Raw genomic sequence first — 23,138 nt, 5'->3', positions numbered from 1 at the left:
AGACCAGTTATTGTACTTTAAAATTGATATAGGATTCTCAAAATATTATAAAGCTTTATCTAAAATTAATCTAATGAATCTTTTATTTATCTACTGCAAGGTTTCTGTATCAATGTATGATAATAATTTTCATCAAACACCTGATAACTATATAACTTGTATTAAGAGCTGTGGTTAGCAAAAAGATTAAGCTTCTAAAAATCTAAGCAGCTAAAATTGTAAATAACAGAAGCTCAAATAACAGAATTGTATATAAATGCATCTACATTTGTTAAAGTTACTATAAAAAAAGCATAAAAACTGCTAAATTGAGAAATTCAAATAATATCTACAACAATAAATGTTAAACTAGTTAGAAGAGCATTTTTGTTCCAAGAAAACAAATACACAAATATTTATTAAAAATACATAACTAAATTGTGGTACTATTTAAATGTAAAAGAAGAGCAGTTTGAATTACATTTATTTAATCTTTTCATAAGTACAAAATAACTTAAAATTTCTAAAGAATTTAATACAAAAAACAAATAATCACTGTATTTATATTGCAATAATTACTGAAAGCAACTACTGGTAAGTATTTTAAAAGAATATCTGCTGAAATCATAATTTTCTTATACATCGTAAAATGAAAGTTCTTTATTGTTGCTTCAGAACAAAAAGTTACACTTCATATGATAATATTAGTTTTCTTTTTTTTTTTCAAATGATGCACATTTTAATTTCTGAGCCCTTACCTATACACAATTCCATTTGAATGTAAGTAGCCAAAGGCACTTACTATTTCTGCAGCATAAAAGCGAGCTCTGAGTTCAGGAAAATACCGTTCTCGTTGAAGATGGAAAAACACCTAAAAAAGTTTAAAATACTTCTAGTTATGTACAAGTTACTCAGAATTCAGAATTTAAACTAAGTCAACAACTAGACAACCTCCTAAAATCATGATCTTATTGCACATTATAAAACTATCACAATCAAGATAATCTTACAGTTATTGAAGCACACAATTTCGCATTTAAAACACCAGACTTTATCTGTCCATTATTTTTCAATCTATCTTAGTTACCATAACTTTTACTTAAATGTATAAAATAAGATTTTATTAGTTAATAATATAACACTTTTATATGTGAATAGATTAAAGAATGGACAACCATCTCACTGTTTTTTTCAATAATTACACATTTAAAAACAAATATATTTACAATACACCATCTTCATAGCTTTTGTGACATCATTTAACCAACAAAAGACAATAGCGATTAAGAAATTGTCATGATGTAAAAGCAAAATACTGGGTAATTTTGGAGAGTTTAAGGTCCTTGCTTAAAAAAGAATAGTCACCATAATCTTTCAAAGGTTAAGTCTAAAACTTAATGCTTGTAAGCTAGTTCATTATTGCCAAATAAAATAGGTTGCTAAAATTAGGTTAACCTTGGTTATCTTTATAAGATTGTATACATTAATGAACAAATATAATATTTTTATAATGGCAATAAAAGAACTTAAAAACTGATAGATAAATAACTAAACAGATAATTAAGGCTAGAATTACTTTATCATGCAATGCTATTTACACTATTTTCTAACAAGAAAGATACTGATACTTGTAAAAATATTTAAAAGAAAATGAAATTGCTAAGGTGCTTAAACCTTTGTATGAAAATAAAAGCTTAAATGAATAGCATGAGTTTTATTAAATGTGCACATCTAAATTGACACTAACACTGTAAATTAATTTCGATAGTCATTTATTATTATTATTACCTAGAAAGCACTTGGTTCTTAAAAAAAAAAGAGGGAAAAATATTTTATTTTTAATTCATCCTTCCATTTCACAGCAAAAGAAAAGAATTATTTGTAAACTGTTATTTTATTTACACATAAAATTGTAAACATTCTTTAGCACTGAAGCTATGTTTGTTTTCAACTAAAGAAGTCAAAAACCTCTCATTAATTTATAATAGGACTGAAACAGAAGTTCATAACTTACCTCACCTCCATTAATATAGTCCAAAACAAAATACAGTTTGTCTGCTGTTTGAAAGGAGTACTTAAGACCCACAAGAAATGGGTGTTCCAAGTTTTTCAACAGAACATTTCTTTCACTCATAATATGATTTTTTTCATTTTTCTTCAAAATTATCTTCTTTTGTAAAACCTATTGATAAAGAATTTTTGTTCTGCCTTTATGAAATTAATATGGCAAAAAAAATTAAAATAAAATAAAATATCATATGTACAAACAGAAATATTCACATTTTCCTATGCTGAAAATGTATTTCTGATAAATACCACCTCTCACAAAATAGCTTTTTTGATTAGTACTGTCCTCATTCAGTGTAAATTTTTAACGCTTGCTCCTAGCCTTTCATCTCATGCAAATTACTTTAAATAGGAGCACAACACAATCTTTATCAAAACCAGTGCCTTCTTCACAGTTGCACTCATTAATCACTTCAAATTGGTCAGAAGACATATACCATATATCACCAAATGTGAGGAAGCTGGGAAATGTTAGAAGAGGTAAGTATCTATTACAAATGCATTTTCAGTGTAGAAAAATGCTAACTTCTGATGTAATATTTTATCTCCACTCAAAAATTGTTAAAATTCCACATTAAATTGGTAGAGGGCCAGTGAAAAAATGATTTACTTTTACGAAGTACTCAAAGAGAGACCAGCAATATGGAAATCAAAGAGAAAATATCACACCTCAACAGGAGATCACACCACATCTGATACAAGTATACACTTTGCTCTCTTATGACTATGTTGCAAACATAAAAGGCAGAAAAACAGAAAGGAATCCTAGCATATGTTTTACTGATTAACAGGACTCCTGCTTAGTGACTAGGGTGCAAAGTACTGGATGTATTAGATCGATCTCATCCAACACCAGGCAGTATCTGGAAGTATACATCAGATCTGTGGTAGGTAGAGGATCACCTACCTCTTCAACCCAAAACAGGAACTGGTAGGGAAGACAAGCTTCTGTACAGAAATCCAGCTCCACTCGTATACATGCCCAACACAACTAATATCAGATCCATTAGAAACCAGCATCTTGTGAAAGGCAGAAAGATAGAAAGCAGGATGACATCTCCTACCCAAAACCTGATGACAGTGAGTATGGTACATCCAGTCTACATGTAAACACTTAGATAGCTGGATCAACTCCAACCAACACTGGACCCCTGGGAATGTATATCCAGAGGATGATAGTTGGAGGAATATCTCAGTCTCAGGAGCAAATTGCAAACACAGGTATATAGAATACTGCAAACAAAACCTGGTGATTTCTGAAATTGTATATCAGGTCTGCAGTAGGAAAATACTCAATGCTGTTGAGCAACAGAAATGGGCAGCAATCTCTGTTCACATTACTGATGTTAATCCATGAGTGTACAATCTGAGACAAACTTATTTATAATGCAAAATACCATTACAGAGAACTACTAGTAGTCCAACCGAATACCTCTTCTCTATGGACAATTGAACACACAAACAATCAAGACCTGGCGGCATCTGCAATTATACATTGGCTCTATGGTAGGAAGGGCTACAATGTAAATAACATCATGCACAGTCACAGGATGGACAGTGTGATTTAAAGAAAAAGAAGTATACCTAGACAGGCACCATTTGCCACAGAAAGGGATCCACAATAAACTAGCTGAAAAGATCCCTAAAAAGGTAAGAAAATGTGGAAAAAGCAACTTTATCACAATTCCAAAATGCAAAAATTTAAATAAATAATAAAGAAAAACTCAGTCTGTTGTACAAAGAAAAATGTTGACAAATCCTTGAATAAAAAAGCAGCACATCTGTACAGTACTAGAGTTGAGCGAAAGGTGATAAATGAGTGCAAGTGTGAAGAAGGCATCGATTAAGATCAGGGTTGAGTTGCACTTGGATTACAATAGTGTGCATAACCCAATCCTGCAATATGGATATTTAAGGAGTTGTGTTGCACTTAAATTGGTGGAGAGCTGCTGCATAGTCATTTGCATGTGGATATGCAGAAGTGGAAGATGGAAAGCTAGTGATAAGTATTTAAAATTTGTGCCAACAGAGGGTAGTACTGTTCAAGAACAGCTGTTCTGTGAAAGATATAGTATTGTGTCAGAAATATATATATATATGTGTACACACACACACCCTTAAAACGTTTATGAGTCATTTATAAACATTAATACCACCATTTCATAAATGACAGCTTGAGAGTGTCATATAAAGAAACATCAAAACTATACATACAAACAAATCTTGATATCTTTTCAATAGTATACTGTAGTACTGAGTATTAAATTCACACACAAAACTATTGTTTGTTTCTAAGGGTTCTAATAATTTCCTTGTTTAAAATAAAAGACCTATAAACACAAATTTAAAAGGAGAGTGGAAAGAGACATTTCTAGGTGAATTAATTTGTTTCACCTGTTAAAACAGCAGATGGAAAAGAGAGAAAAACAAATGTAGAAAGAAATTCATACTATACACTCACATGTTTATTTGCATTATGTTTTCAGAACAAAAGTAACTTACTTTCACAGCATATACATTTCCTTCAGTCTTATGTTTAGCTAGTAGAACTGTCCCAAAACTTCCCTTTCCAATCACTTTCAAAAACTCAAAGTCACTTGGTTTCACACTAAAAAAAAATTAAAATCTCCACATATATGATCTAAAGTTTGAACTCAAAAACGTTAAATAGCAATAAAGTGGCTGTGCTTCTAACACAGTTAAATTTCTTTTACTGAAAATACGATGTAAGAAAAATAAGTCAAATGGGTTAACTACAAGAAATGTAAATAAACAGTATTATGTGTTACAAGATTTGCATCATAACTTCAAAAAGCTTTCATTCTCTGCTAATTTCTTTTTCACAAGTAATACTTAATTTATCACCTAAAGCTAAACAATACATTCAATGTGTAAATAGAAAATTTAATGGTAGTAAATTAATTTATTTACAAATATGTAAAAAATTGAATAGTATATTTCAACAATGCGTAATACATATAATAAAAATCAAATATAATGTGAATTATATTCAAATTTCTCTTCTGAGATAAAGCATTTGTCCAGAAACTTCTTAAAAACAAAGCAAGGGACAAATTATAATATTTGAAACAATACCTTTAATTCATAAAAGAAAAAATTTACAAATTGCTAGTTCATTACAAAAACTGGCCAAGAAAGTTGCAAACCCTGGATGTTTTTATTTATTGTAAAAACTGTTTTTAAAAAAATTTTGAGTATAATTTCACACTTATCAAACTATGTTGACAGTTCAATCAATAAAGAAAAATATCATTTTAATTCTATATTTATGATAAAGTTTGTTTAATATTTAACCATATTTGGTTGAAAGTGCACAGAGTTAAAAATTTCATTTTCACTTGGAAATGTTAAATAATATTGTAATCTTTCCACCATCTGCACTTTAACCAATATAAAATATAAGAAGAAATATAAAGCTAAACTCACTTGTTTTTTTCAGTAGGCCCCAAGTCAACTTTCTTATCAATCTTTTCCTAAACAACAGTACAAGTCAAAATCAAATTTGTTGAAAGACAATATTTCTCAGTGAAAATTTAAGCACTTATGAAAAAAGCTGGTATTTTATCGCTTTTACTGGAAGTACAAAAATAATAACCTTAAAAATAATTTGTAATTTTCTACTTGTGTGCATATAAATATATACAATAAATGTAAATAAACAGTATTATGTGTTACAAGATTTGCATCATAGCTTCAAAAAGCTTTCATTCTCTGCTACTTTCTTTCCACAAATAATACTTAGTTCATTACAAAGCTATTCTTTCCAACTTGTAGTGCCCTCTATATGTACAAATAGCTTTGAAACTCCTACCTATCCTGGCATGTTTGAACATGAAGAAGACACATGAGAAAATGCAAATAAGCATGTTACAGCCCTCTATACCAATAGAAGAGTCAAGAAACCAATGTGTTACAATAACATTTGACCCAGCCAAAAACAAAGACAATTCAAATACCATCCAATATGAAAAATAAAAAGTGAAATTAGAACCTCTGAAAGCAAAGTTTCAAGTCACTTTACATGGTCATGTGACCTGCTAAACAACACAAACTTCACACACCCAGTGGTCTTTTCTCTCATCCTACAAATTAACCAACTTTACCAAGAGAACATTTAGTAATGAAGTCATCATAAAGAAATGTCAAAGAAAAGCAATTACCCACTAGAAATATACTTAAGACCAGGTCAATTAAAGGATAAACTTATCTTACAAGAACAACAATTTTGTGGGTCTAATATATGGAAGGATAAGTAGAACAAGATATAAAAGTAAAATAAGAAACTTTAATTTGTTGCATAAGAGAATTAAAAGTACAAGTGATCATTAGAGCAGAAAACCTATTGCAAAATAATGGAAAGAAATATAATTTATGAAGTACACAATATCAGCATATAGAAATAGTGCAAAAAAGACAGGATTCCTGTTGTAAGGATTTGTTTTGCTGAGTTTTTTGGGTTTTTGTTTTTTTGTTTTCATTTAGAGAGAAGCTACTGGATAAATGTATTTGTTTTCTATCATTCATGAGCAGAATGCATTTAGCTCAGCAGCATACAATGAAAAGCACTTACAAAATCTGGTGATACTGAGCTCTCTGGAGTTGTTGGAGTATCTGGTGCTTCATCCAGTTGGTCATCTTCAACCTCATTATTATCAACATTTCTACTCAGATTCAGGAATTCCCTCACTTCAGGACTAAATGATCCATATTCAATAGTAATGATGTTAAAATATTAAACAGGTTCATAATCAACAAAATATGTTTGATATTTGATGTTTCAATGTATTTCACATCTTGTAGTTTTAAAAAATCATACCAATTTATGCTCTCTATAATCAAGCATATATTAAAAATTATGGTTATAGCTTGATATGGAAAGATACTAGAAAGTTTTAGAATTCAAATGTCTTTTGTCAATTATGCTATTACTAATGTTTTTAAAATAAAGTTGTTGATATTAATTACAATAAATTATTTATAGCACAAATAGCATTTTTACATTTCACAACAACCAAATGTATAATCCTTCCCTCAAAGTATTCAAAATGTTTTATTCTACCATTTAATCTAGCCCAAACAGTAAATTTTTCTTTAAAGTATTTAACTCTCTTTTTTTATTGAAATTTGCTTTATAAAAATAATATCCTTTGTTCTTCAATTATTTTGTATAAAACCATAAAAGTATCTTTACATATTTTACAAATGCATGACCAATTAAAATTTATTAACACCTTAAAGAAAGTTCTTTTAATGCAAATGTTAAAATTAGAAATTATTTACCTTTCCTATTAAAAGTATTTTTATGTAAATTTTTGTTTTTTAAAATTATTATAAAGAACTGTCAATTAACAAGTGGAGAAAATTGTCATCTTTCATATAATTTGAAATTACTGTAATATAATGTTCAAGAAGATTTACTAAAATACATATCAATTTGTTGAAAAACAATGAAAAATTTCAATTTTTTTTATTACTAAAAAAAATGGTTTGTAAAATGCTTCTTCCATAACCAGTCACCATTCCTCCAGCCAGCTCAGTTAATTTGGAAATAGATCTTTATTAATAGTCAGTTTTTAATAGATTAACTCAACTTTTGAAGGAAAAGATTTTCTCTTTGCTTACAAGTTTTAGAAATATTAATTCAAAGAGAAATATATCAAATAATAAATGTAATTAAATAATCTTAAAATGCAAAACTATAATAAAAGGTAACAAAGATGAATAAAATAAATTAGCTGAAAATATTCATTTGTGTGCAGTCACAGAGCTCTTTTACTGCAGAGCATAATATTCAGTTCAAAGTAGTTTAAACTATAACTTATACGTCAGCTTTAAAATTTCAAAGCAAATAGTCATATGGATGATTTAATGAAACTATTTTGGAAAGTGAAAATCAAAATTATTTCTAAAGTGACAATATTTCAAGTTGAAGATGTTTGAGGAAAACTTTTAATATTTAAAAAAAAATTCTAGGAGACAGATCTGTTTAAAAACCAATAAACAAGGGTGAAATTAAAAATTAGCTAATTCTGATATGCAAGTTCAAGCTCATGATTTATGATTTCAATGCTAAAACTTTCCTTACCCAAACATATATTGCTGAAAATATTTAAGCATTCACCAAGGCCTTTAAACAAAGCCCATACTTCTACACATAATAATGTGTACTACACTAGTTTATGATGAAATTAGAATTAGACTATATTCCACCACCAACAGGAGGATAACACATTCTCCATACACAGTAGTTCACTTTGCATATGCCCAAAGCTCATTATTAAGTAGAGAAAAGAGAGACATTGGAGGTGGGAAGTAAGAATGAATAGCTCTATTGCTGAAATACATTTTCAAGTAAATAAATTGTTAACTGCAGATATGCTATTCGTTTCTTCATGGAAGAAACAGCTTTGCTTCTACATTCAGATGATGGAGAGATAAGTGTGGATAAAAAATTTAAAAATATCAGATTCTTTCTGTTAATATAGTGACAGAAAGGGGAAAACTTGTGAAGTATACTGCCAACTAGAATGCAGGAGAGGACACAGTGAGGGCACCACTTGATGGGAGACTGCAACTACATTGCAAGGAATATTCTTTACCCAATACACGTGGTGGTGGTGTAGAAAAGTTTCTGAAAAGAACCTCCTGCATGGTACTAAATTGTTGCAAAAGTGAGTAAAATATGAAGGCATCTCAGGATTAGCAGACAATGTATGTGTATTATGGTTAGGTTAGGAAAAAAAGACAAGCCAAAGAGAATATGACAAATACTAATGTGATATAACTTATAGTATAAGCAAGTGCAAGGATGGTTCATCCCAGTAGGAACACAAGACTCATTTGGCTGGTCACAATAATCTTTATAAGAGAGAACACTGTGAGGTGTTTGGACTAAATAGAAATAATCAGTTCGGTAGTAACTGGACAATAGCTGACTAAGCGAGAGTAAATTATGTAAAAAAAACAGGTCAATGATTGGGCAAGTTGTCAAAAGACAACTGGTCAAAAATCAACTTATCAACAGCAGACTGTCAACAATTGTGTCATGAGATTTGTTGTTATGTTTAGTTAGGGGAATGCACGCATGTTTACGTAGGCATGTATCAGGTTTACAATGTATGAGTAATTTGTTGCATTTGAATAGATAAATACAAAAAAATCTAGTGATCTGATTCAGACAAAATAGTGTATTATGCCAACAGAACAAAATTATACCCCACACTCCTGAAACAGAGTAGGATCTGAGAATTGTCCTTGAATTTTTTATAACATTTAACCACATTCCCTATTCAATCATTTATTGTCACAGTCTCTTTACATAAGTTTTGCTGGATGTTTCACAGACTAATATTCATCTGGAGTATAGCAGCTTTAATGTCATGCTGCTCCTTTTGTATTTCATTCAGCAATGACAACATCAGTACTTGTTCACCATTTTGTTAAAAATAAACATACAAATACTGAAATTAAAAGTATTATAGATGCCTCACAGCCAAATTAAAAATGATGCAATAATGATTTATCCGGTAAAAAAGCTAGAGTCTTACTAAATAGTTGAGCTAATTATTTTACTTTGATAGCCATAAGCACTTGCCTAGTCTAGTATCAGTAATACTACTAGAACATTCGAAATATTGGTATGTGAACAAGTCTGTCGGCAAATGATAATATTGTCAACAAATGAGTTGTCACTAAGTTGTTTGTCAAATAGTAATATTGTTGACAAATTGATAGTTGTTGAGTTGACTATCGCCCATTTGACCCTGAACTGAATAATCTATCACCTGCAAAGAGTTCCACACTCAATGGGTTACTGTGTATAGAGAAAGTAGGAACTGACCAGATATGAGGACAGTAAATTATTTCTAATACTGTTTTTTGTTTGGAAATAACAGTGGCTTGAAATGTAAAATACCTAAACTGTTAAAGCAGTCTTGAAGAAAACCTCATCCCAACAGTGTGCACTGAGCAGAGGAAGACGTGCTTAATACTTTGTTATCCTGCACTAAATGCACATTAAAGAATTCACTTTGAGGTAACTTCAGCCAAGAGGTAGGTTCCACTGTCTCCACTTTATGCATTTTTTTCTTATTCTTACTTTTATTATTCAATTTTTTTTTTTCTTTTCTACTTTGGAGAGCAGTCACCTTCCCACAATTGTCTGCAGGCAGTGAAGGGCAATACAGATGTGGGACCTTGTGGGCTTGAGCACCTATATCTTGCTCTCCCAGCTTCTATTTCTATACCTATTGCTGCTCCTTTACTTTATTTCTTTATGTGAGACTGGTAAATGGAGGTTAAAATTGATAGATGGTGTGTCCCCACCACAATGTGGGTCCTACTTCTCAGTCACCTCCAAAACCTAGGGTACATTTTATATCCCACATTATAGCTCGTACCCTAGGATCTTTTTAATTAGTGCAGCTTTTTTTGTTTATTATTATTAACTTATTTTTGCTTGTTTTGCTTTAAGCTTGTTTTTAGGTTATATGAAACTAATATATACTTCTTTTTTCCTGTAAGAACTACAAGAAAGGAAGAAATAATAGCAGCTCACTTTCTTAAAATCTCTGAGAATCTTTTACAATGATGACTGGAGATAGACAAAACCCAATCAGAAGAAACTGCAATGTGGTACAGTGTAATGTTAAACAAAGATGTCAAGAATGTCAACATCTCTTCCTGCAATATCTCATCCAAGGGACACTGATGGCAAAGAGCAAGAGATGCAGTGAGATGATGAACTTTGAGGGAGATGACACAAAAAAAAAACAAAAGGAGTCATCTCCCATGAAATAATAGACAAGCTCTACAAGTTGTCTAACCAAACCAATCAAGGAAAGAGGAGATACATCAAAGGAAGAGGGAATACACCAGCAAAAAATACAATGCTGATTGTCTTAGAAGGGATCATTCAAACATAACAGAGCATACAATCAAGGACTGAATGACTGTACAAAGAAGAAAAGGTGATTCAATAAAACATACACTTACCCTCTAAAACAGTACAAGTCTTGAAGAGGAAGGAACAGTCTGGAAATAAAATCAACCTAAAATCCATGATAAAGAGTACAGGAGATACCCAAAGAAACATATCAGAGTGATGTTTCCTTCAAGCAAGGTGAATAAATTACATTTAAAAGAAAAATGACACATGGGAACTAGAGGCCAAAGGTCTAAACACAGGACATGCAAAAGTCCTGAGAACTAAACAAAGGTTCTAGCCTTATCGTGAAACTGAATGAAGCTCAGAATGGAGTGAAAACAAGAATAGTCAACAAAAAAAGCAGAAATTCTGGGATCAAGAACCTAATGTAATAAATAACAGTGGCCATATCAAAATGGGATTTTCAAGTGTAAGAAAAAAGCAAATTTCAAAGAATGTTTTACATACCTAAAGAACAAAGTAATAAAGACTCTCAAATGACTCAGACACTGGGTGAGGTTGAAGCAAAGAATGTGTCCTAGGACAAGGCTAGGAGATACCAAAAGTTCACCTAGTGGTTGGTGGAAATGCAGAATCAGTGAAATGAGTGAAATCCCCTAGTGAAAACCCTCAGAAAATAGAGAGGTGTGAGCCCTGAAAGGTAAAGAAACATCCTTTGTGACATCAAAGATTTTCTGCAAAGTGAGTCTACAGGTGAAGAAAGAGTAAGAACCAAACTTCCATAGGACCAAAGTTGAGAGGTGATTTCAGAAACAAGTCCCATGATGGCTGGCCTCTTGGAACATCAGGAGAGAGCTACAGGATAGGAACTCCCTGAAAAGGTACTGCATAAAGAAAGGGAGCCAAATATAAATCCCTGCAATGAAACTGAAAGAGTTTAACTCTAGAAAATAACTCATTGCATGATGCAAATTTCAGAAACAAAAAAGCAAGTGAAATAGGCAACATCAGGAAAGGACAATGACAAATGCATGAAAAAGAGGTTAGTACAGTCTGCTCCAGTAAAGCTCTTAGTATTTTAATGCAACCTAAGAAAAGTCAATAGGACAGCAAGCTAAGAAGGTAAGTAAACAAAAGATAAAGTTGAAGGCTTAGGGTAAATAAGAGTTAAATTAGGAGAAGAAGCAAATACACTTGGAAAAGAGAATTAAGGCAAAACAACACATGAAAAGTGGAATAATTCTAATCCGTGGTCAAAGAAAAGTAGTTTTAAAATCAGGTATGGCATGATAACTTAAAAGTTAACATGAAGCAAGAGACATAAATGATCCACAATAATGCAACAATTAGGCAAAATAGGAAGAGGGTGATAGAAAAATCAAAAGTAAAGGCAACTTGAAGGAGAAACTAAACAAAGTAATCCAAAATCAAGGCTGGCTTAGCAGAAGTTACAAAAGCAAGAAGCCATGACCTTTGGTCAAAAATGGAGATTTAGTTCAAGAAAAGTATATTCTCATTATTTTAATTTTTTTAAGTAGATCTGATATTTTTGTTGTGCATAGAACTTGGTCATTTTTGTATTGATAAAATTAGGATAAAATATCAGCTTCTGTTGAAACTATGACAATAAATTAATAATGATGAGGAATATATTTATCAAAGAAACCACATTACAAGCTCTACAACACATCTACCAAAATCTCATGTACTGATCAAGAGAAGTACACAAATTAATATAAGATATGATAATTTTATCAGAAGCTCTAAATTAAATATTTTTTAAATGTGTGCTATTCTTCCTTGGAATCCAGAAAATACATGTAAGAAGGATAACATTCAGAATATTAACTAATACTTGAAAGTAAAGAGGGCAAGCATTACATAATTACAAAGTAACAACTAAACACTGCATTGCAAATATAAGAATGAGCTCTGGATGCACATAAAGTACTGAAATGGATAACATATTGCTCTCCTGTTTCTGAAAGGATATACTCTAAATCTTATTAGATCACAGACTGGTATGGTAAACATTGTTACATGTAAAGGGAGTCCCATTCAAATACATGGTGCACACACAAAAACATTTCAGCAGAAGTGTGAAGTATCAGTTATCCATTGCATGTAGAAGTGAGTAGTATTTCTGAATCTGAAGGCTTCATTTTAAACTATTTAATTTCAAAAAAGTTTTAAAGTACTAAATGATAAAGATTATTTTTGTATTACATTGATAATACTATACTAATTGCATGATTTATAACTGTTGAAATAACAGTGTACATTTTCACTCAAATGAAAAATACAAATGATAATGAGACATTTTTATAAATAAATAGTGCATTCTATGTTAACTATTAAAAGATATGTAAAATTTACAAAGAGTAAACCATTCAAGACATTTTTTTCTTCTTTCTTTCATAAACACATAAACATAACCAAAATTACCAAGGTATGAAGACTATGATTATATAATTACTTGTTAATCAACAGTTGATCACTGAAAAGTTTTTGAACAAAGTCATCTAATCCTTGTCTTCGTTTGCTGATAAGATCAGAACTAAAATTGTTCCCAAAGAACTTTTTGCCTGGAAGTTTGATTTGCAGTCCTGGAAAATCTTTTTTCAGCTGAAAAAATACATATATATATATTATGGCAATGACATGGGTAGTCTTAAGTTGTCTTAATCATTAGAAATGTATATTTAACATAGAATATAAGAAAACAAAATACATAATTTATACAGAGTCATGTATATAATAATGCAAATTCTGCACATAACTTCCACACAATTATTGTAATCAGTTTTCAATTACTTTTCACTATAACATTCAGAATATTAACTAATAGTTGAAAGTAAAGAGGGCAAGCATTACATAATTTTCAAGGAAACAACTAAACACTGTTTTGCTAATAAAAGAATGAGATCTGAATGCACATAAAGTAATGAAATGGATAACATGTTGCTCTCCTATTTCTGAAGGAATATACTCTAAATCTTATTAGATCACAGACTGGTATGGTAAGCATTGTTACATGTAATGGGAGTCCCATTCAAACACATGGTGCACACACAAAATCATTTCACCACAAGTGTGAGGTATTGTAATCAGTTTTCAATTACTTTTCACTATATAAATTACAATTAATTAGTTCAACCAAATGTTATGAAACCTATACTACAAAAATGTACATGAAGAAGATCCCAACCCTAATAGAATAATACATGGATATATATTTCAACACAGGAACTTTGTTTACTTGTAAAATTTGAGAATGAATGAAATATTACACACTCACTGTGGTGAAAAGTGATGAAAAATTCCAGCTTCAAGAGTCAAGAAAGCATGAAATAAAATTTGAATATGCTGTAATACTAGCAATTGCAAGAAACATGGTGTATTATTTCACAATCAAAATGATTCATGTGTGTAAAAGTTACAACCACATATTACATCTATACAAACATTTATATGCAAAATACATGTATATATGTATGTATATGAGCATCTGTAAAACATTCTCTCTTCTCAGTTGCTTTCAAACACCATGCTATGAGTTTACATTATTCATTGATGCAAGTAAATAAAAAATTAAAAGAAAAGGAAGTAAATGTAGGAATGGCTAAAATCAATCCTCCAAAAACAATACAAGCAAGTTAGTATGAATGGCATTAGTACCATCCCTATATAATAGCACAGACACACAGTGTGATATAATGCTAAAAAGAAAAACTTATGCTCAATTGAAATTGAACATACATACACATAATGTCATGTGTTAATTCTTGCTTGTGCTATTACATATGATGTATTATGTATGATGCAAATTCCATCCCCACTACCATATTTGTATTATTTATGAAGGATTCATATCAGCCATGCCAATATTTACTTCTTTTATTGAAAAGTTTTTCTTTACTTGTTTGCTTATATTTTAATGTAGTGTTTCAATAGACATTGAAAGGTTATATTTAAAACAAAGTCCTAAATACTCTGAGGGTTCAGTTATAATATTTATTGTTTATCTATTATTGGTCGATAATTCTTGTTTTATCCTGTACTTAAGCTTTTTAAAGGTACACCATATTTCTGTAAAAAAACAAACTAGCTTTAATGTGTAATTATAACATCGTTTACACTGGAATAATGATTTTTTTAATTACTATTATTTAATAGCATTTATAAAAGTGGAAATTTCTTTTGAAATATAACACCTCAGTGAAACTAGCTGACACCATTGTTTTGGTTTTTATCATCATGTAATAAAAAAAAGAAGAAAATGTTCAAAGTTTTTGCTATGATTTTTACAGAAATTCCCAAAGCTTGTGACTCAGTCATAACATAAATACTGTTATAAAAGGAAAAACTGTGTAATATTATATACTGTAAGGTTCTGATGACTATTGAGGAAATACTTAAAATACCATTTTGACAAATAATCCAAGCCATTCCTAAACAGGCTCTGCTTCTGCCTGTCTGATAAAATCATGCCTTTCGCATATGAAATACCATTGTACAACTTCAGCAAAATGCAAGCATTACAAGATGATGATAGTATATAGAAAAATGACTTATAAAATTCTACAAAGTACACTAAGTATTCATTCTATGTGCATTTACGCTTTTAAATATTCTAGAACTCTATGCTTTGAATTTTCATGCATTGTCAACTATATCTTTATTCAGAGGCGAGCAAAATGTTTATTTACATGGTTAAAAGAAGTAGATATACACTCAAGAAACTTTGATAATAAATGTATTATTGCACTCACATTTATATATACACATTTAAACAAAACTGAAAGACATAGTTAAGAAAAAATATGAACTTAAGAATATAAAACTTAATTTATTCTTAAACTTAATTAAGTGCAACATTAATAATTATTGTTAAAAACCAGATGATACAATATTTGAAATTACATAATATAAGATATTTTAGAAATTTAGGCCCTACCTAAATTCTTTTACATGTTTTGATGGGTCACAGACCCACTATTATAATGAAGGAGAAAGAACGAAGCATTATCCAATGTAAATATACCTTACATATCTTTTGCAATACAAATTTCTTGGATTAACAATTAGAGTAAATACTGATGCCATCTTAACTGTAGAAAAACAGCATTAAATATTTTTTTCAATTATTACTTTTGAACTAGAAACACTTTCTACATAGCTTAACATGATTTACTACTTTTAACACACTGCTAACCCAAAACCATGTGCTTCACTGATGAACTCTGACAGAACCAAAGATGTATAATCCAGTTTTGAGAAATAAGAGCACAATAGATCATGAGCATGGAAAATTAACCCACTCCCCAAGAGGTGAAAAGACATGGAATGCAAGTGCCTTCTCACATTTTACATATAGATGTTAAGAATGAAGGTTAGTTTACTGTTGAAGATAAGCAGCAAAAACTTTATCTAAGGGACCACAGGAAGAACAACATCACTGAAACAGAGCTCTGGATCAGGGTATATACCCCACTAGTGGCAAAAGTGTGCAAACTGTTTTGTAGAAAGAAAAGATAAAACTATCTGCTGTGGTCCACTTTAACAAGTGACTCAATGCAGTGTGAAGCAACCACTCAAGAAACTTCATGTTAGACAACTAACATATAATGTGGAAGTCAACATCGAAACCATTTGCAACAGTAGGAGGAAGTTGTGTAGTGATAGCATTCATCTTGATACTGAAAAGTGTAACACTCAAGACTAAACCTCTTAAATTCCTGTGAAAAAGAATGGGAAAGTATAAAACCTACATGGACTTGAAATCACTTATCCAAAGAAAAGTTCTGCATGAAAATGGGTAAACTGCCATGTAACCCATAGGAGTGGAGGTCTTGCAAAATAACATGCCTACAAATAGTGTTGTAAGCCTTCCCAGGGTCAAATAACATAAAAACAAGATGTTCCCTTTTGAGGTACACTTCCCTTATCAATATTTTAAGCCAAATCAGGTGGTCAATGGTGGAGAGCTGTTAACATAACCCACACTGCATGGGCAAAAGGAGGTTGTTTGATTTGAAGAACCAACAAGAGCACCATTAGCCATCCTCTCAATATGTTACAGAGACAGTTAGTCAAAGCAAGGAATCTTGAGACCCTTCCCAGGCTTAGAGAAAGGGAGGAGAATAGCCTGGTGCCATGTATAAGAAAGAACATTCTCCTGCCTCATCTGGTTAAAAGTAACCAAAAGAACAGCAACAGAGATAGAAGTGAGAAGGTGCAGCATCTCATGGTGAACATTATCATGTTCAACTGATGTAATGCCAGACTGATGAAGAGAAAGCCTGAGTTCCACCAGTGTAAAGAGGAGATTATAGTCATAGAGATGATTGGCCTGAAAGGAAGAGGTAATCACTCTGCCTGAGAGTTGATGGCCAAGAAGGTTTGGAAGAAACAGAGGTGCCAGATGCATGAGAAAAGTTCTCACCAAGAGTATCAGAAATGCTCTGGACATCAACAATTTCTTGGTTATTGGAGAGCAAGATGGAAAATGGGATGGGATACTTCCCACTGACTTTCTGAATCTTGTCTCATAGGATTTCAAAACAGTTGGTAGAAGAGATGCTAGTTGTGAACTTAATCCAAGATTCCTTTTGGCTTTGATGTCTAACCTGCCATGCACTGGCCTGTTGGAAAGCAATGTGGTTTGTGGTGTGAAAGGATGGGACATCTGCTAAAGGTATCCCAAGCCCACTTTTGAGCATTCCAGAAGGACTCCACCATGGCTGAAGATACCATGGGAAACATGTCAAGGTCTTAGGAATAGAATGATCAACTGCCTGGATAATACAGTCTGTCATCAATACCATGCAGTTGTCTATCAATGGCAGGTAGACAACAGCAGAACCAAGTTTTGAGAGAATGGTGAAAGAGGGCCAATAGGCTTGGCCTAACTTCCAATGAGGCATGTAGGCCAGGGTACGTCAACCATGGCAAATCTCCCTCAAAATGATAGGAAAAAATCAATGCCCCATAGGTCTCCATCAACTTTGCAACAAAAGCAAGAGAAAAGTGAAAAGGAGCAGATAGAGATCAATACCAGTAAAGGACTAACTAGGTTCAGAAAAATAAGTATAAGAACCAGTGTTGAAGAAAGAAAGTTTGTGATCCAAGAGCATACACTCTATAGAACAACCTCTCCATCAGTATCAGCACCACCTCAAAGGGGATTGTGTCCATTAAAGTCTTTCACAATCAAAAAGAGAGACAGCAACTGTCCAAAGAGAGCATAAAGGACTGATTGATCATAAGTCTCTACAAGAGAGGCAGAAAGAACAAAGAATGACAATATGACCCAAGGAAGCATGGATTGCAACAGCCTATAAGGCTGTACCAAGTAGCAAAGACAGAGTGAGAATGTGCTGGATGATTAGCAGTGACATCCCTCCATGCACTCAACCATCACACAACCTGTAATTCTGTTATAAAGAAAACTGCTAAAAGGTTCCTGTATTGGCAGGTTTCAGATATGTTTTCTGTAAGGAAAGACACATAGAATGATTGAAATCAATCAAGACCTTAATGTTCTTCAGATTACAACAGAAATCTTGAAAGTTCCACTGTATCAAAGCAGATATTTTTATTTAGGTAGAGAAGAACCCTTTCATTTATCATCACACCATTTATCTTTATTAGAAGTAGGTCTGTTAAACTCCATGAATTCTATCCTGAATTAAGTGGGCATGTCTTTATTAGTAGACAGAATATTATGTGACTAAGGGCATAAATGAATAATTGTCCTACATTTTGGGCCAAAAAAGATGGGCCAGACCAGTCTCTGGAAAGGATGGTGGGGACACAAACAGTAGTAAACACTGACTTATCAACTCACTTAACCATAGAGGGAAAAAGACTCTTCATATAGATGGAAAATGACTCTGTTAGAGGCAGAGAAAGATCAGTCTGCACTCTCACTGTAGCAGTGCAACAGCATATGTCTGAGAAGGAGTTGAGGACAATAACATTAAAGCCTCAGGGTAAAAAAATGTTGTTAACCATTTTCAAATGCTGCATCTCTTTCTCCTCCATCCACCTCAGGCAAGAACAAAACTAAAAGGCGTAGGAGCTACTAATGTTAAAGTAGTGCAGTTCTAGTTTGCACTGGTAGGCATCATGGTCTTTGCCACCAAAACAAGTGCACATCAAAAAACTGCAACAGAATGCTGCCTTTGAGTGTCCAAACCACTGGCACTGGAAACAAAGGAGAGGGTTAAGAATGTATGAGGAAACCTTACAGTTCAAATGACCTGCCTGGACAGAGTAGATGAACATAGCAATGTAAACATCAAAATTAAGACAGTGGTTGGCAGCATAATTCCATCCTAGCAAGTGGAGATACAGTGTGCAGCAGAAATGCCTTGGCTGGAGAAACCAGCAAAAATCTATGACTCTGGGATGTTCTTCAAATCCCTCTCAATGATCACTCCTTGGGAGGAATTGAGAATAGCATTGGGAACAACCTCAATGAGTATATCCCCTATGTCCTTAGAACTGAGAAGTGCACTGTGTTTTGGGGTAGATGTTCCAACCAAGATGTCCCAAGAATGTAGCTTTTTGACAGAACTAGGAGAACCAGAAAGCCCCTCTCATCCCCTTTTGAAAGAAAAAAAGGAAGACATTTAGCCCAAGGATTTGTCTGATAAAAAGAAGAAATTGAAATTGTGGGATAGGTTCTGATTGTGGCAGTGATTTCTTAAGAGTCATCTATGAGTGTGTTTATTTACCAATTAGGTAAATATTTCACCAACCCCATGAAATATACCAGTAAATTGAGAAGTCTTTACCTTCCACTCACTTACAGGATATTAGCATCATATAAGAGGTTCTTTTGACAATATCTTATGCTCTACAACCTCTCTTGAGCAATAGTATCCTCTGCATAAAATATACGTAGACTCCTTAGTGGGTAACACACTATACAAGTTTTCCTTTTCTGTCACTGTATTCTTAGGAATTGAAGAAGCACATCTCTTTAACTTTCTCTATGTACACTATACTATCAAAGTCATAGAATCTATCTCTCAATTCTATGAAAAGGTAATAACATTTCTGAGTCAATTTCCTTATCTGAAAATGTACTTGTAATTATATGTAAGCATATAAGTAACAGAATCACTGAATCAAACATGTACAATACATGTCATCATATAAAACAAGACATCAGCTAATGTTTAGTTTTGTGGCAGATGAACAAAGCTGTTCTTGAATTTCAGAAATATAAACTTTATTGGATTAACTATAAAAATGCTCGTATCTAACTTGCGACACCCACACAAGTACGTATAATGTATTTCTCCAACAAGTCCATATTAAAGCAGTTTACAGGATGTTTCACCCTTACTACAATCTAAATTAGCCATTACTATAATATCTAGATTTGTTTATTTACTATGGTAAAAACAGTGCCAAAATGTTTATTAAATTTTGTAAACATTATGAAATTGAGATGATAAACAATGAGTAAAAATAACCAACTAATGTCATAACATTTGAATCAATATTAATTCCTAAGTACATGTACGAGAAGTTATGTGTAAAATGAAAACAAATTTACATTTAATTTTATGAATATTGTTTTTTTTTACTGCAAAGTTTTGTTTTTTCTTTTAGAAAAAATTAAGTTTGCATTTCTTACAATGCTTGTAATAAATTTTAATATTTACTATTTTTCAAACATTCAAAATACACCTGAATGTTTGTTCTTTACTACATACCACATGAATGTTTTGTTTTTTATTTAATGCCTTTTAGAAATATATAAAATTTGTAAGGAAAAAAACTTAAATAAAATTTTTTTCATAAGTATATTAATATAAATATGCTTAAATACATCATTTGCTACAGTCTTAGTCTTTTGCTACAGGCTCAGCATAATATACATGAGTTGAATAAAGTTGAATAATCATAAATAACTACACTGATGCCACAGAATTCCACTATAATTTATTAAGCTTAGTAACCAATATGTGCTTAAATTAAAAAAAAAATTGAAACTTCAACCAGACTAAAAACACAATCTACCTCCTTGAAATTTTGGATCAAAAGAATGTAGTAGCCTTTACAGAGATTAAACTGGCTAAGATAAACTACTCTAGGGGCATTCTAATCTGTTTGTTGGTTATTTATATGTCATATATTGTAGTTAGAGTATATATGGAACACTTTCAAAAATTGGAAAGAGCTGAATGAGGTCACAGTGTTTAATCCAGTACATAAGCCATATCTCAGCAAAATGAAAAGATATGAGGTTCTTATTTTATATACTAGTTTAACAATATTAGTCATTTAAATTCCTAATTTGTATCAAACTACATACTTAGTATTTTGACATCACAAACATCTAATTTTAAACAGTTCTGAATTCAACATACCAGGTGACTCACTAAAATCTATATTCAGATGTGTTCTTTTAATATTTACTTTTATATTAAAAAACTAACCTACACATAATATTAATATTGGAATTATAATCTACACTTTGATTCCAAACTTACTGACATAAATTCATAAAATGTTGAATGCAAGTCAACAAACATGAAGACATAACCTTTGACCCATGACCCACTGTGAAAAGATTAACTGATCATAAGCATTTTATATGTTATGTACTTTAAACATGATGTTTAAGCAAATTGCAGAATACAGTATTTACTTAACTTTCATGGCAGGCAAATCTTATGAACATACATAATTTTCACAAATTCAGCTTGTTTGGAATCTTGTAAAAGATACTCTAAACCACACCCAAAACTTACAAGAAATTTTACTCTAATATAAATTAAGCATTTAACAAAAATACATGCAAAGTTTAACTTCTTTATTACATTGAATTTTGCATATTTATTATTACAAACATTATTATCAGAACCATTACTAAACAGGGTTGATAAAGACATTTATTTATCAATAGTTTGTTTGTTACAACATTAAAGGAAAAACTATTTGATTTAATTAAAACAAATTTGTCGAGAGTCTTACTTTAAATAGATACTACAGGATGTTCAGAAAGTCACTGTGCACTTATATATTTATTAACAGACATGTTTCAATATAGAATACAGAAGGTAAATATGAATGACAATTATAAACAATGTTGAAATTGACCCCCGTTGGCATCAATACAGGCCTGGATCCTTCTTATTTTGTTTCTAAACACTGCTATCAGTTGCTGGCTTGAAATAGACTGAATAGACATATGATTACAAAACTGCACAGTAACTTTCCGAACACCTTGTATTTGTGAAACCAAGTTCAGATGAAATTCTGTTTAAATTTTCATGCTGTAGAAAAAACTCTAAAAACTCTCTGCATATTCTACACATGCTTGATAAATAAATAAATGAATTATTTAAACATTTTTATTTTTGCAGAAAAAGCATGGAGAAACTAAATATTTTTCTAATAAGTTTACCACACTTGAATGTTAACAATTCACACATACATTTAAAAATTCATGACATTGTAAACACACATATATATAAACAATTTGTTTACAATTTTGTTTATACATGTTATCTATTCTTATAAAATGTCTATGTAACAACAAAGTTAAACAATTATAAGGCATAATAATACTACTTTGTAAGAATGGTAAACACTTCAAGGACAATGATGTATTACTGACAAATTATAATATCTATGTATATGGTCAGTGAGATAAGAGTTCAAGTGAATGTATATAAAACCACCTATTCAAAGTGAATGTATATAAAACCATCTATTCAAAGTGAATGATCCATATGAAAGTTTACCTTTACAGTGTCAATTTTTAATCAATTTACTATTACACAAAAATAAACTATGAAACCAGTAATATACAAGTGCATGCATGCTTCTGGTGATTATTTAGGTACTTGTACTTCAAAATATTGATATTCTACATAACATTCTTTAAGGTTAATTTTACAACTGTGATTGGTCAGTCATTTTCATATAAAGACTCAGTTTCTAAAATTAAAGTTTTCTGCTGAACAAAATATATTAAAATCAGTAAATTATTCTAGCCTTTTGAGCTGAATTTCAGTGGAAAATAAAAGAAAATTATAAATATTTTATTAGTGAAAATTATTTTGAGTATAAGCATAGTTAGTACAATATTGTAATTAACATTTGATACAAACTGTAGCAGCTGGCATTACATGAGTACATTAAAACATGAAATTTTTAC

At 31.3% G+C, this 23,138-nt stretch overlaps 1 protein-coding gene across 6 annotated transcripts in view; it reads right to left on the bottom strand.

The window, feature by feature from the left end:
• The window catches only part of LOC143229363 (serine/threonine-protein kinase Sgk2-like), an 81,960-nt gene that overhangs the window by 35,681 nt on the left and 23,141 nt on the right, over positions 1-23,138 (bottom strand). For 5 of the 6 annotated variants that reach the window (XM_076461586.1, XM_076461589.1, XM_076461590.1 and 2 more), the window contains 6 exons: positions 13,431-13,579; positions 6,638-6,761; positions 5,494-5,540; positions 4,549-4,654; positions 1,994-2,161; positions 738-850 (listed from right to left, as the gene is read on the bottom strand). In XM_076461586.1, the coding sequence (XP_076317701.1) occupies positions 738-850; positions 1,994-2,161; positions 4,549-4,654; positions 5,494-5,540; positions 6,638-6,761; positions 13,431-13,579 (707 nt within the window). Of the gene's footprint in view, positions 1-737; positions 851-1,993; positions 2,162-4,548; positions 4,655-5,493; positions 5,541-6,637; positions 6,762-13,430; positions 13,580-14,252; positions 14,281-23,138 lie in introns of all 6 variants that reach the window. The other variant, XM_076461592.1, reaches the window with a different exon arrangement.

This window comes from Tachypleus tridentatus, chromosome 10 (genome assembly GCF_004210375.1).
Source record: "Tachypleus tridentatus isolate NWPU-2018 chromosome 10, ASM421037v1, whole genome shotgun sequence".
In the NCBI taxonomy this organism is placed as follows: domain Eukaryota; kingdom Metazoa; phylum Arthropoda; class Merostomata; order Xiphosura; family Limulidae; genus Tachypleus; species Tachypleus tridentatus.
Note: the sequence above shows the minus strand (reverse complement) of the source record. Positions and strands in the feature narration are given on the sequence as shown.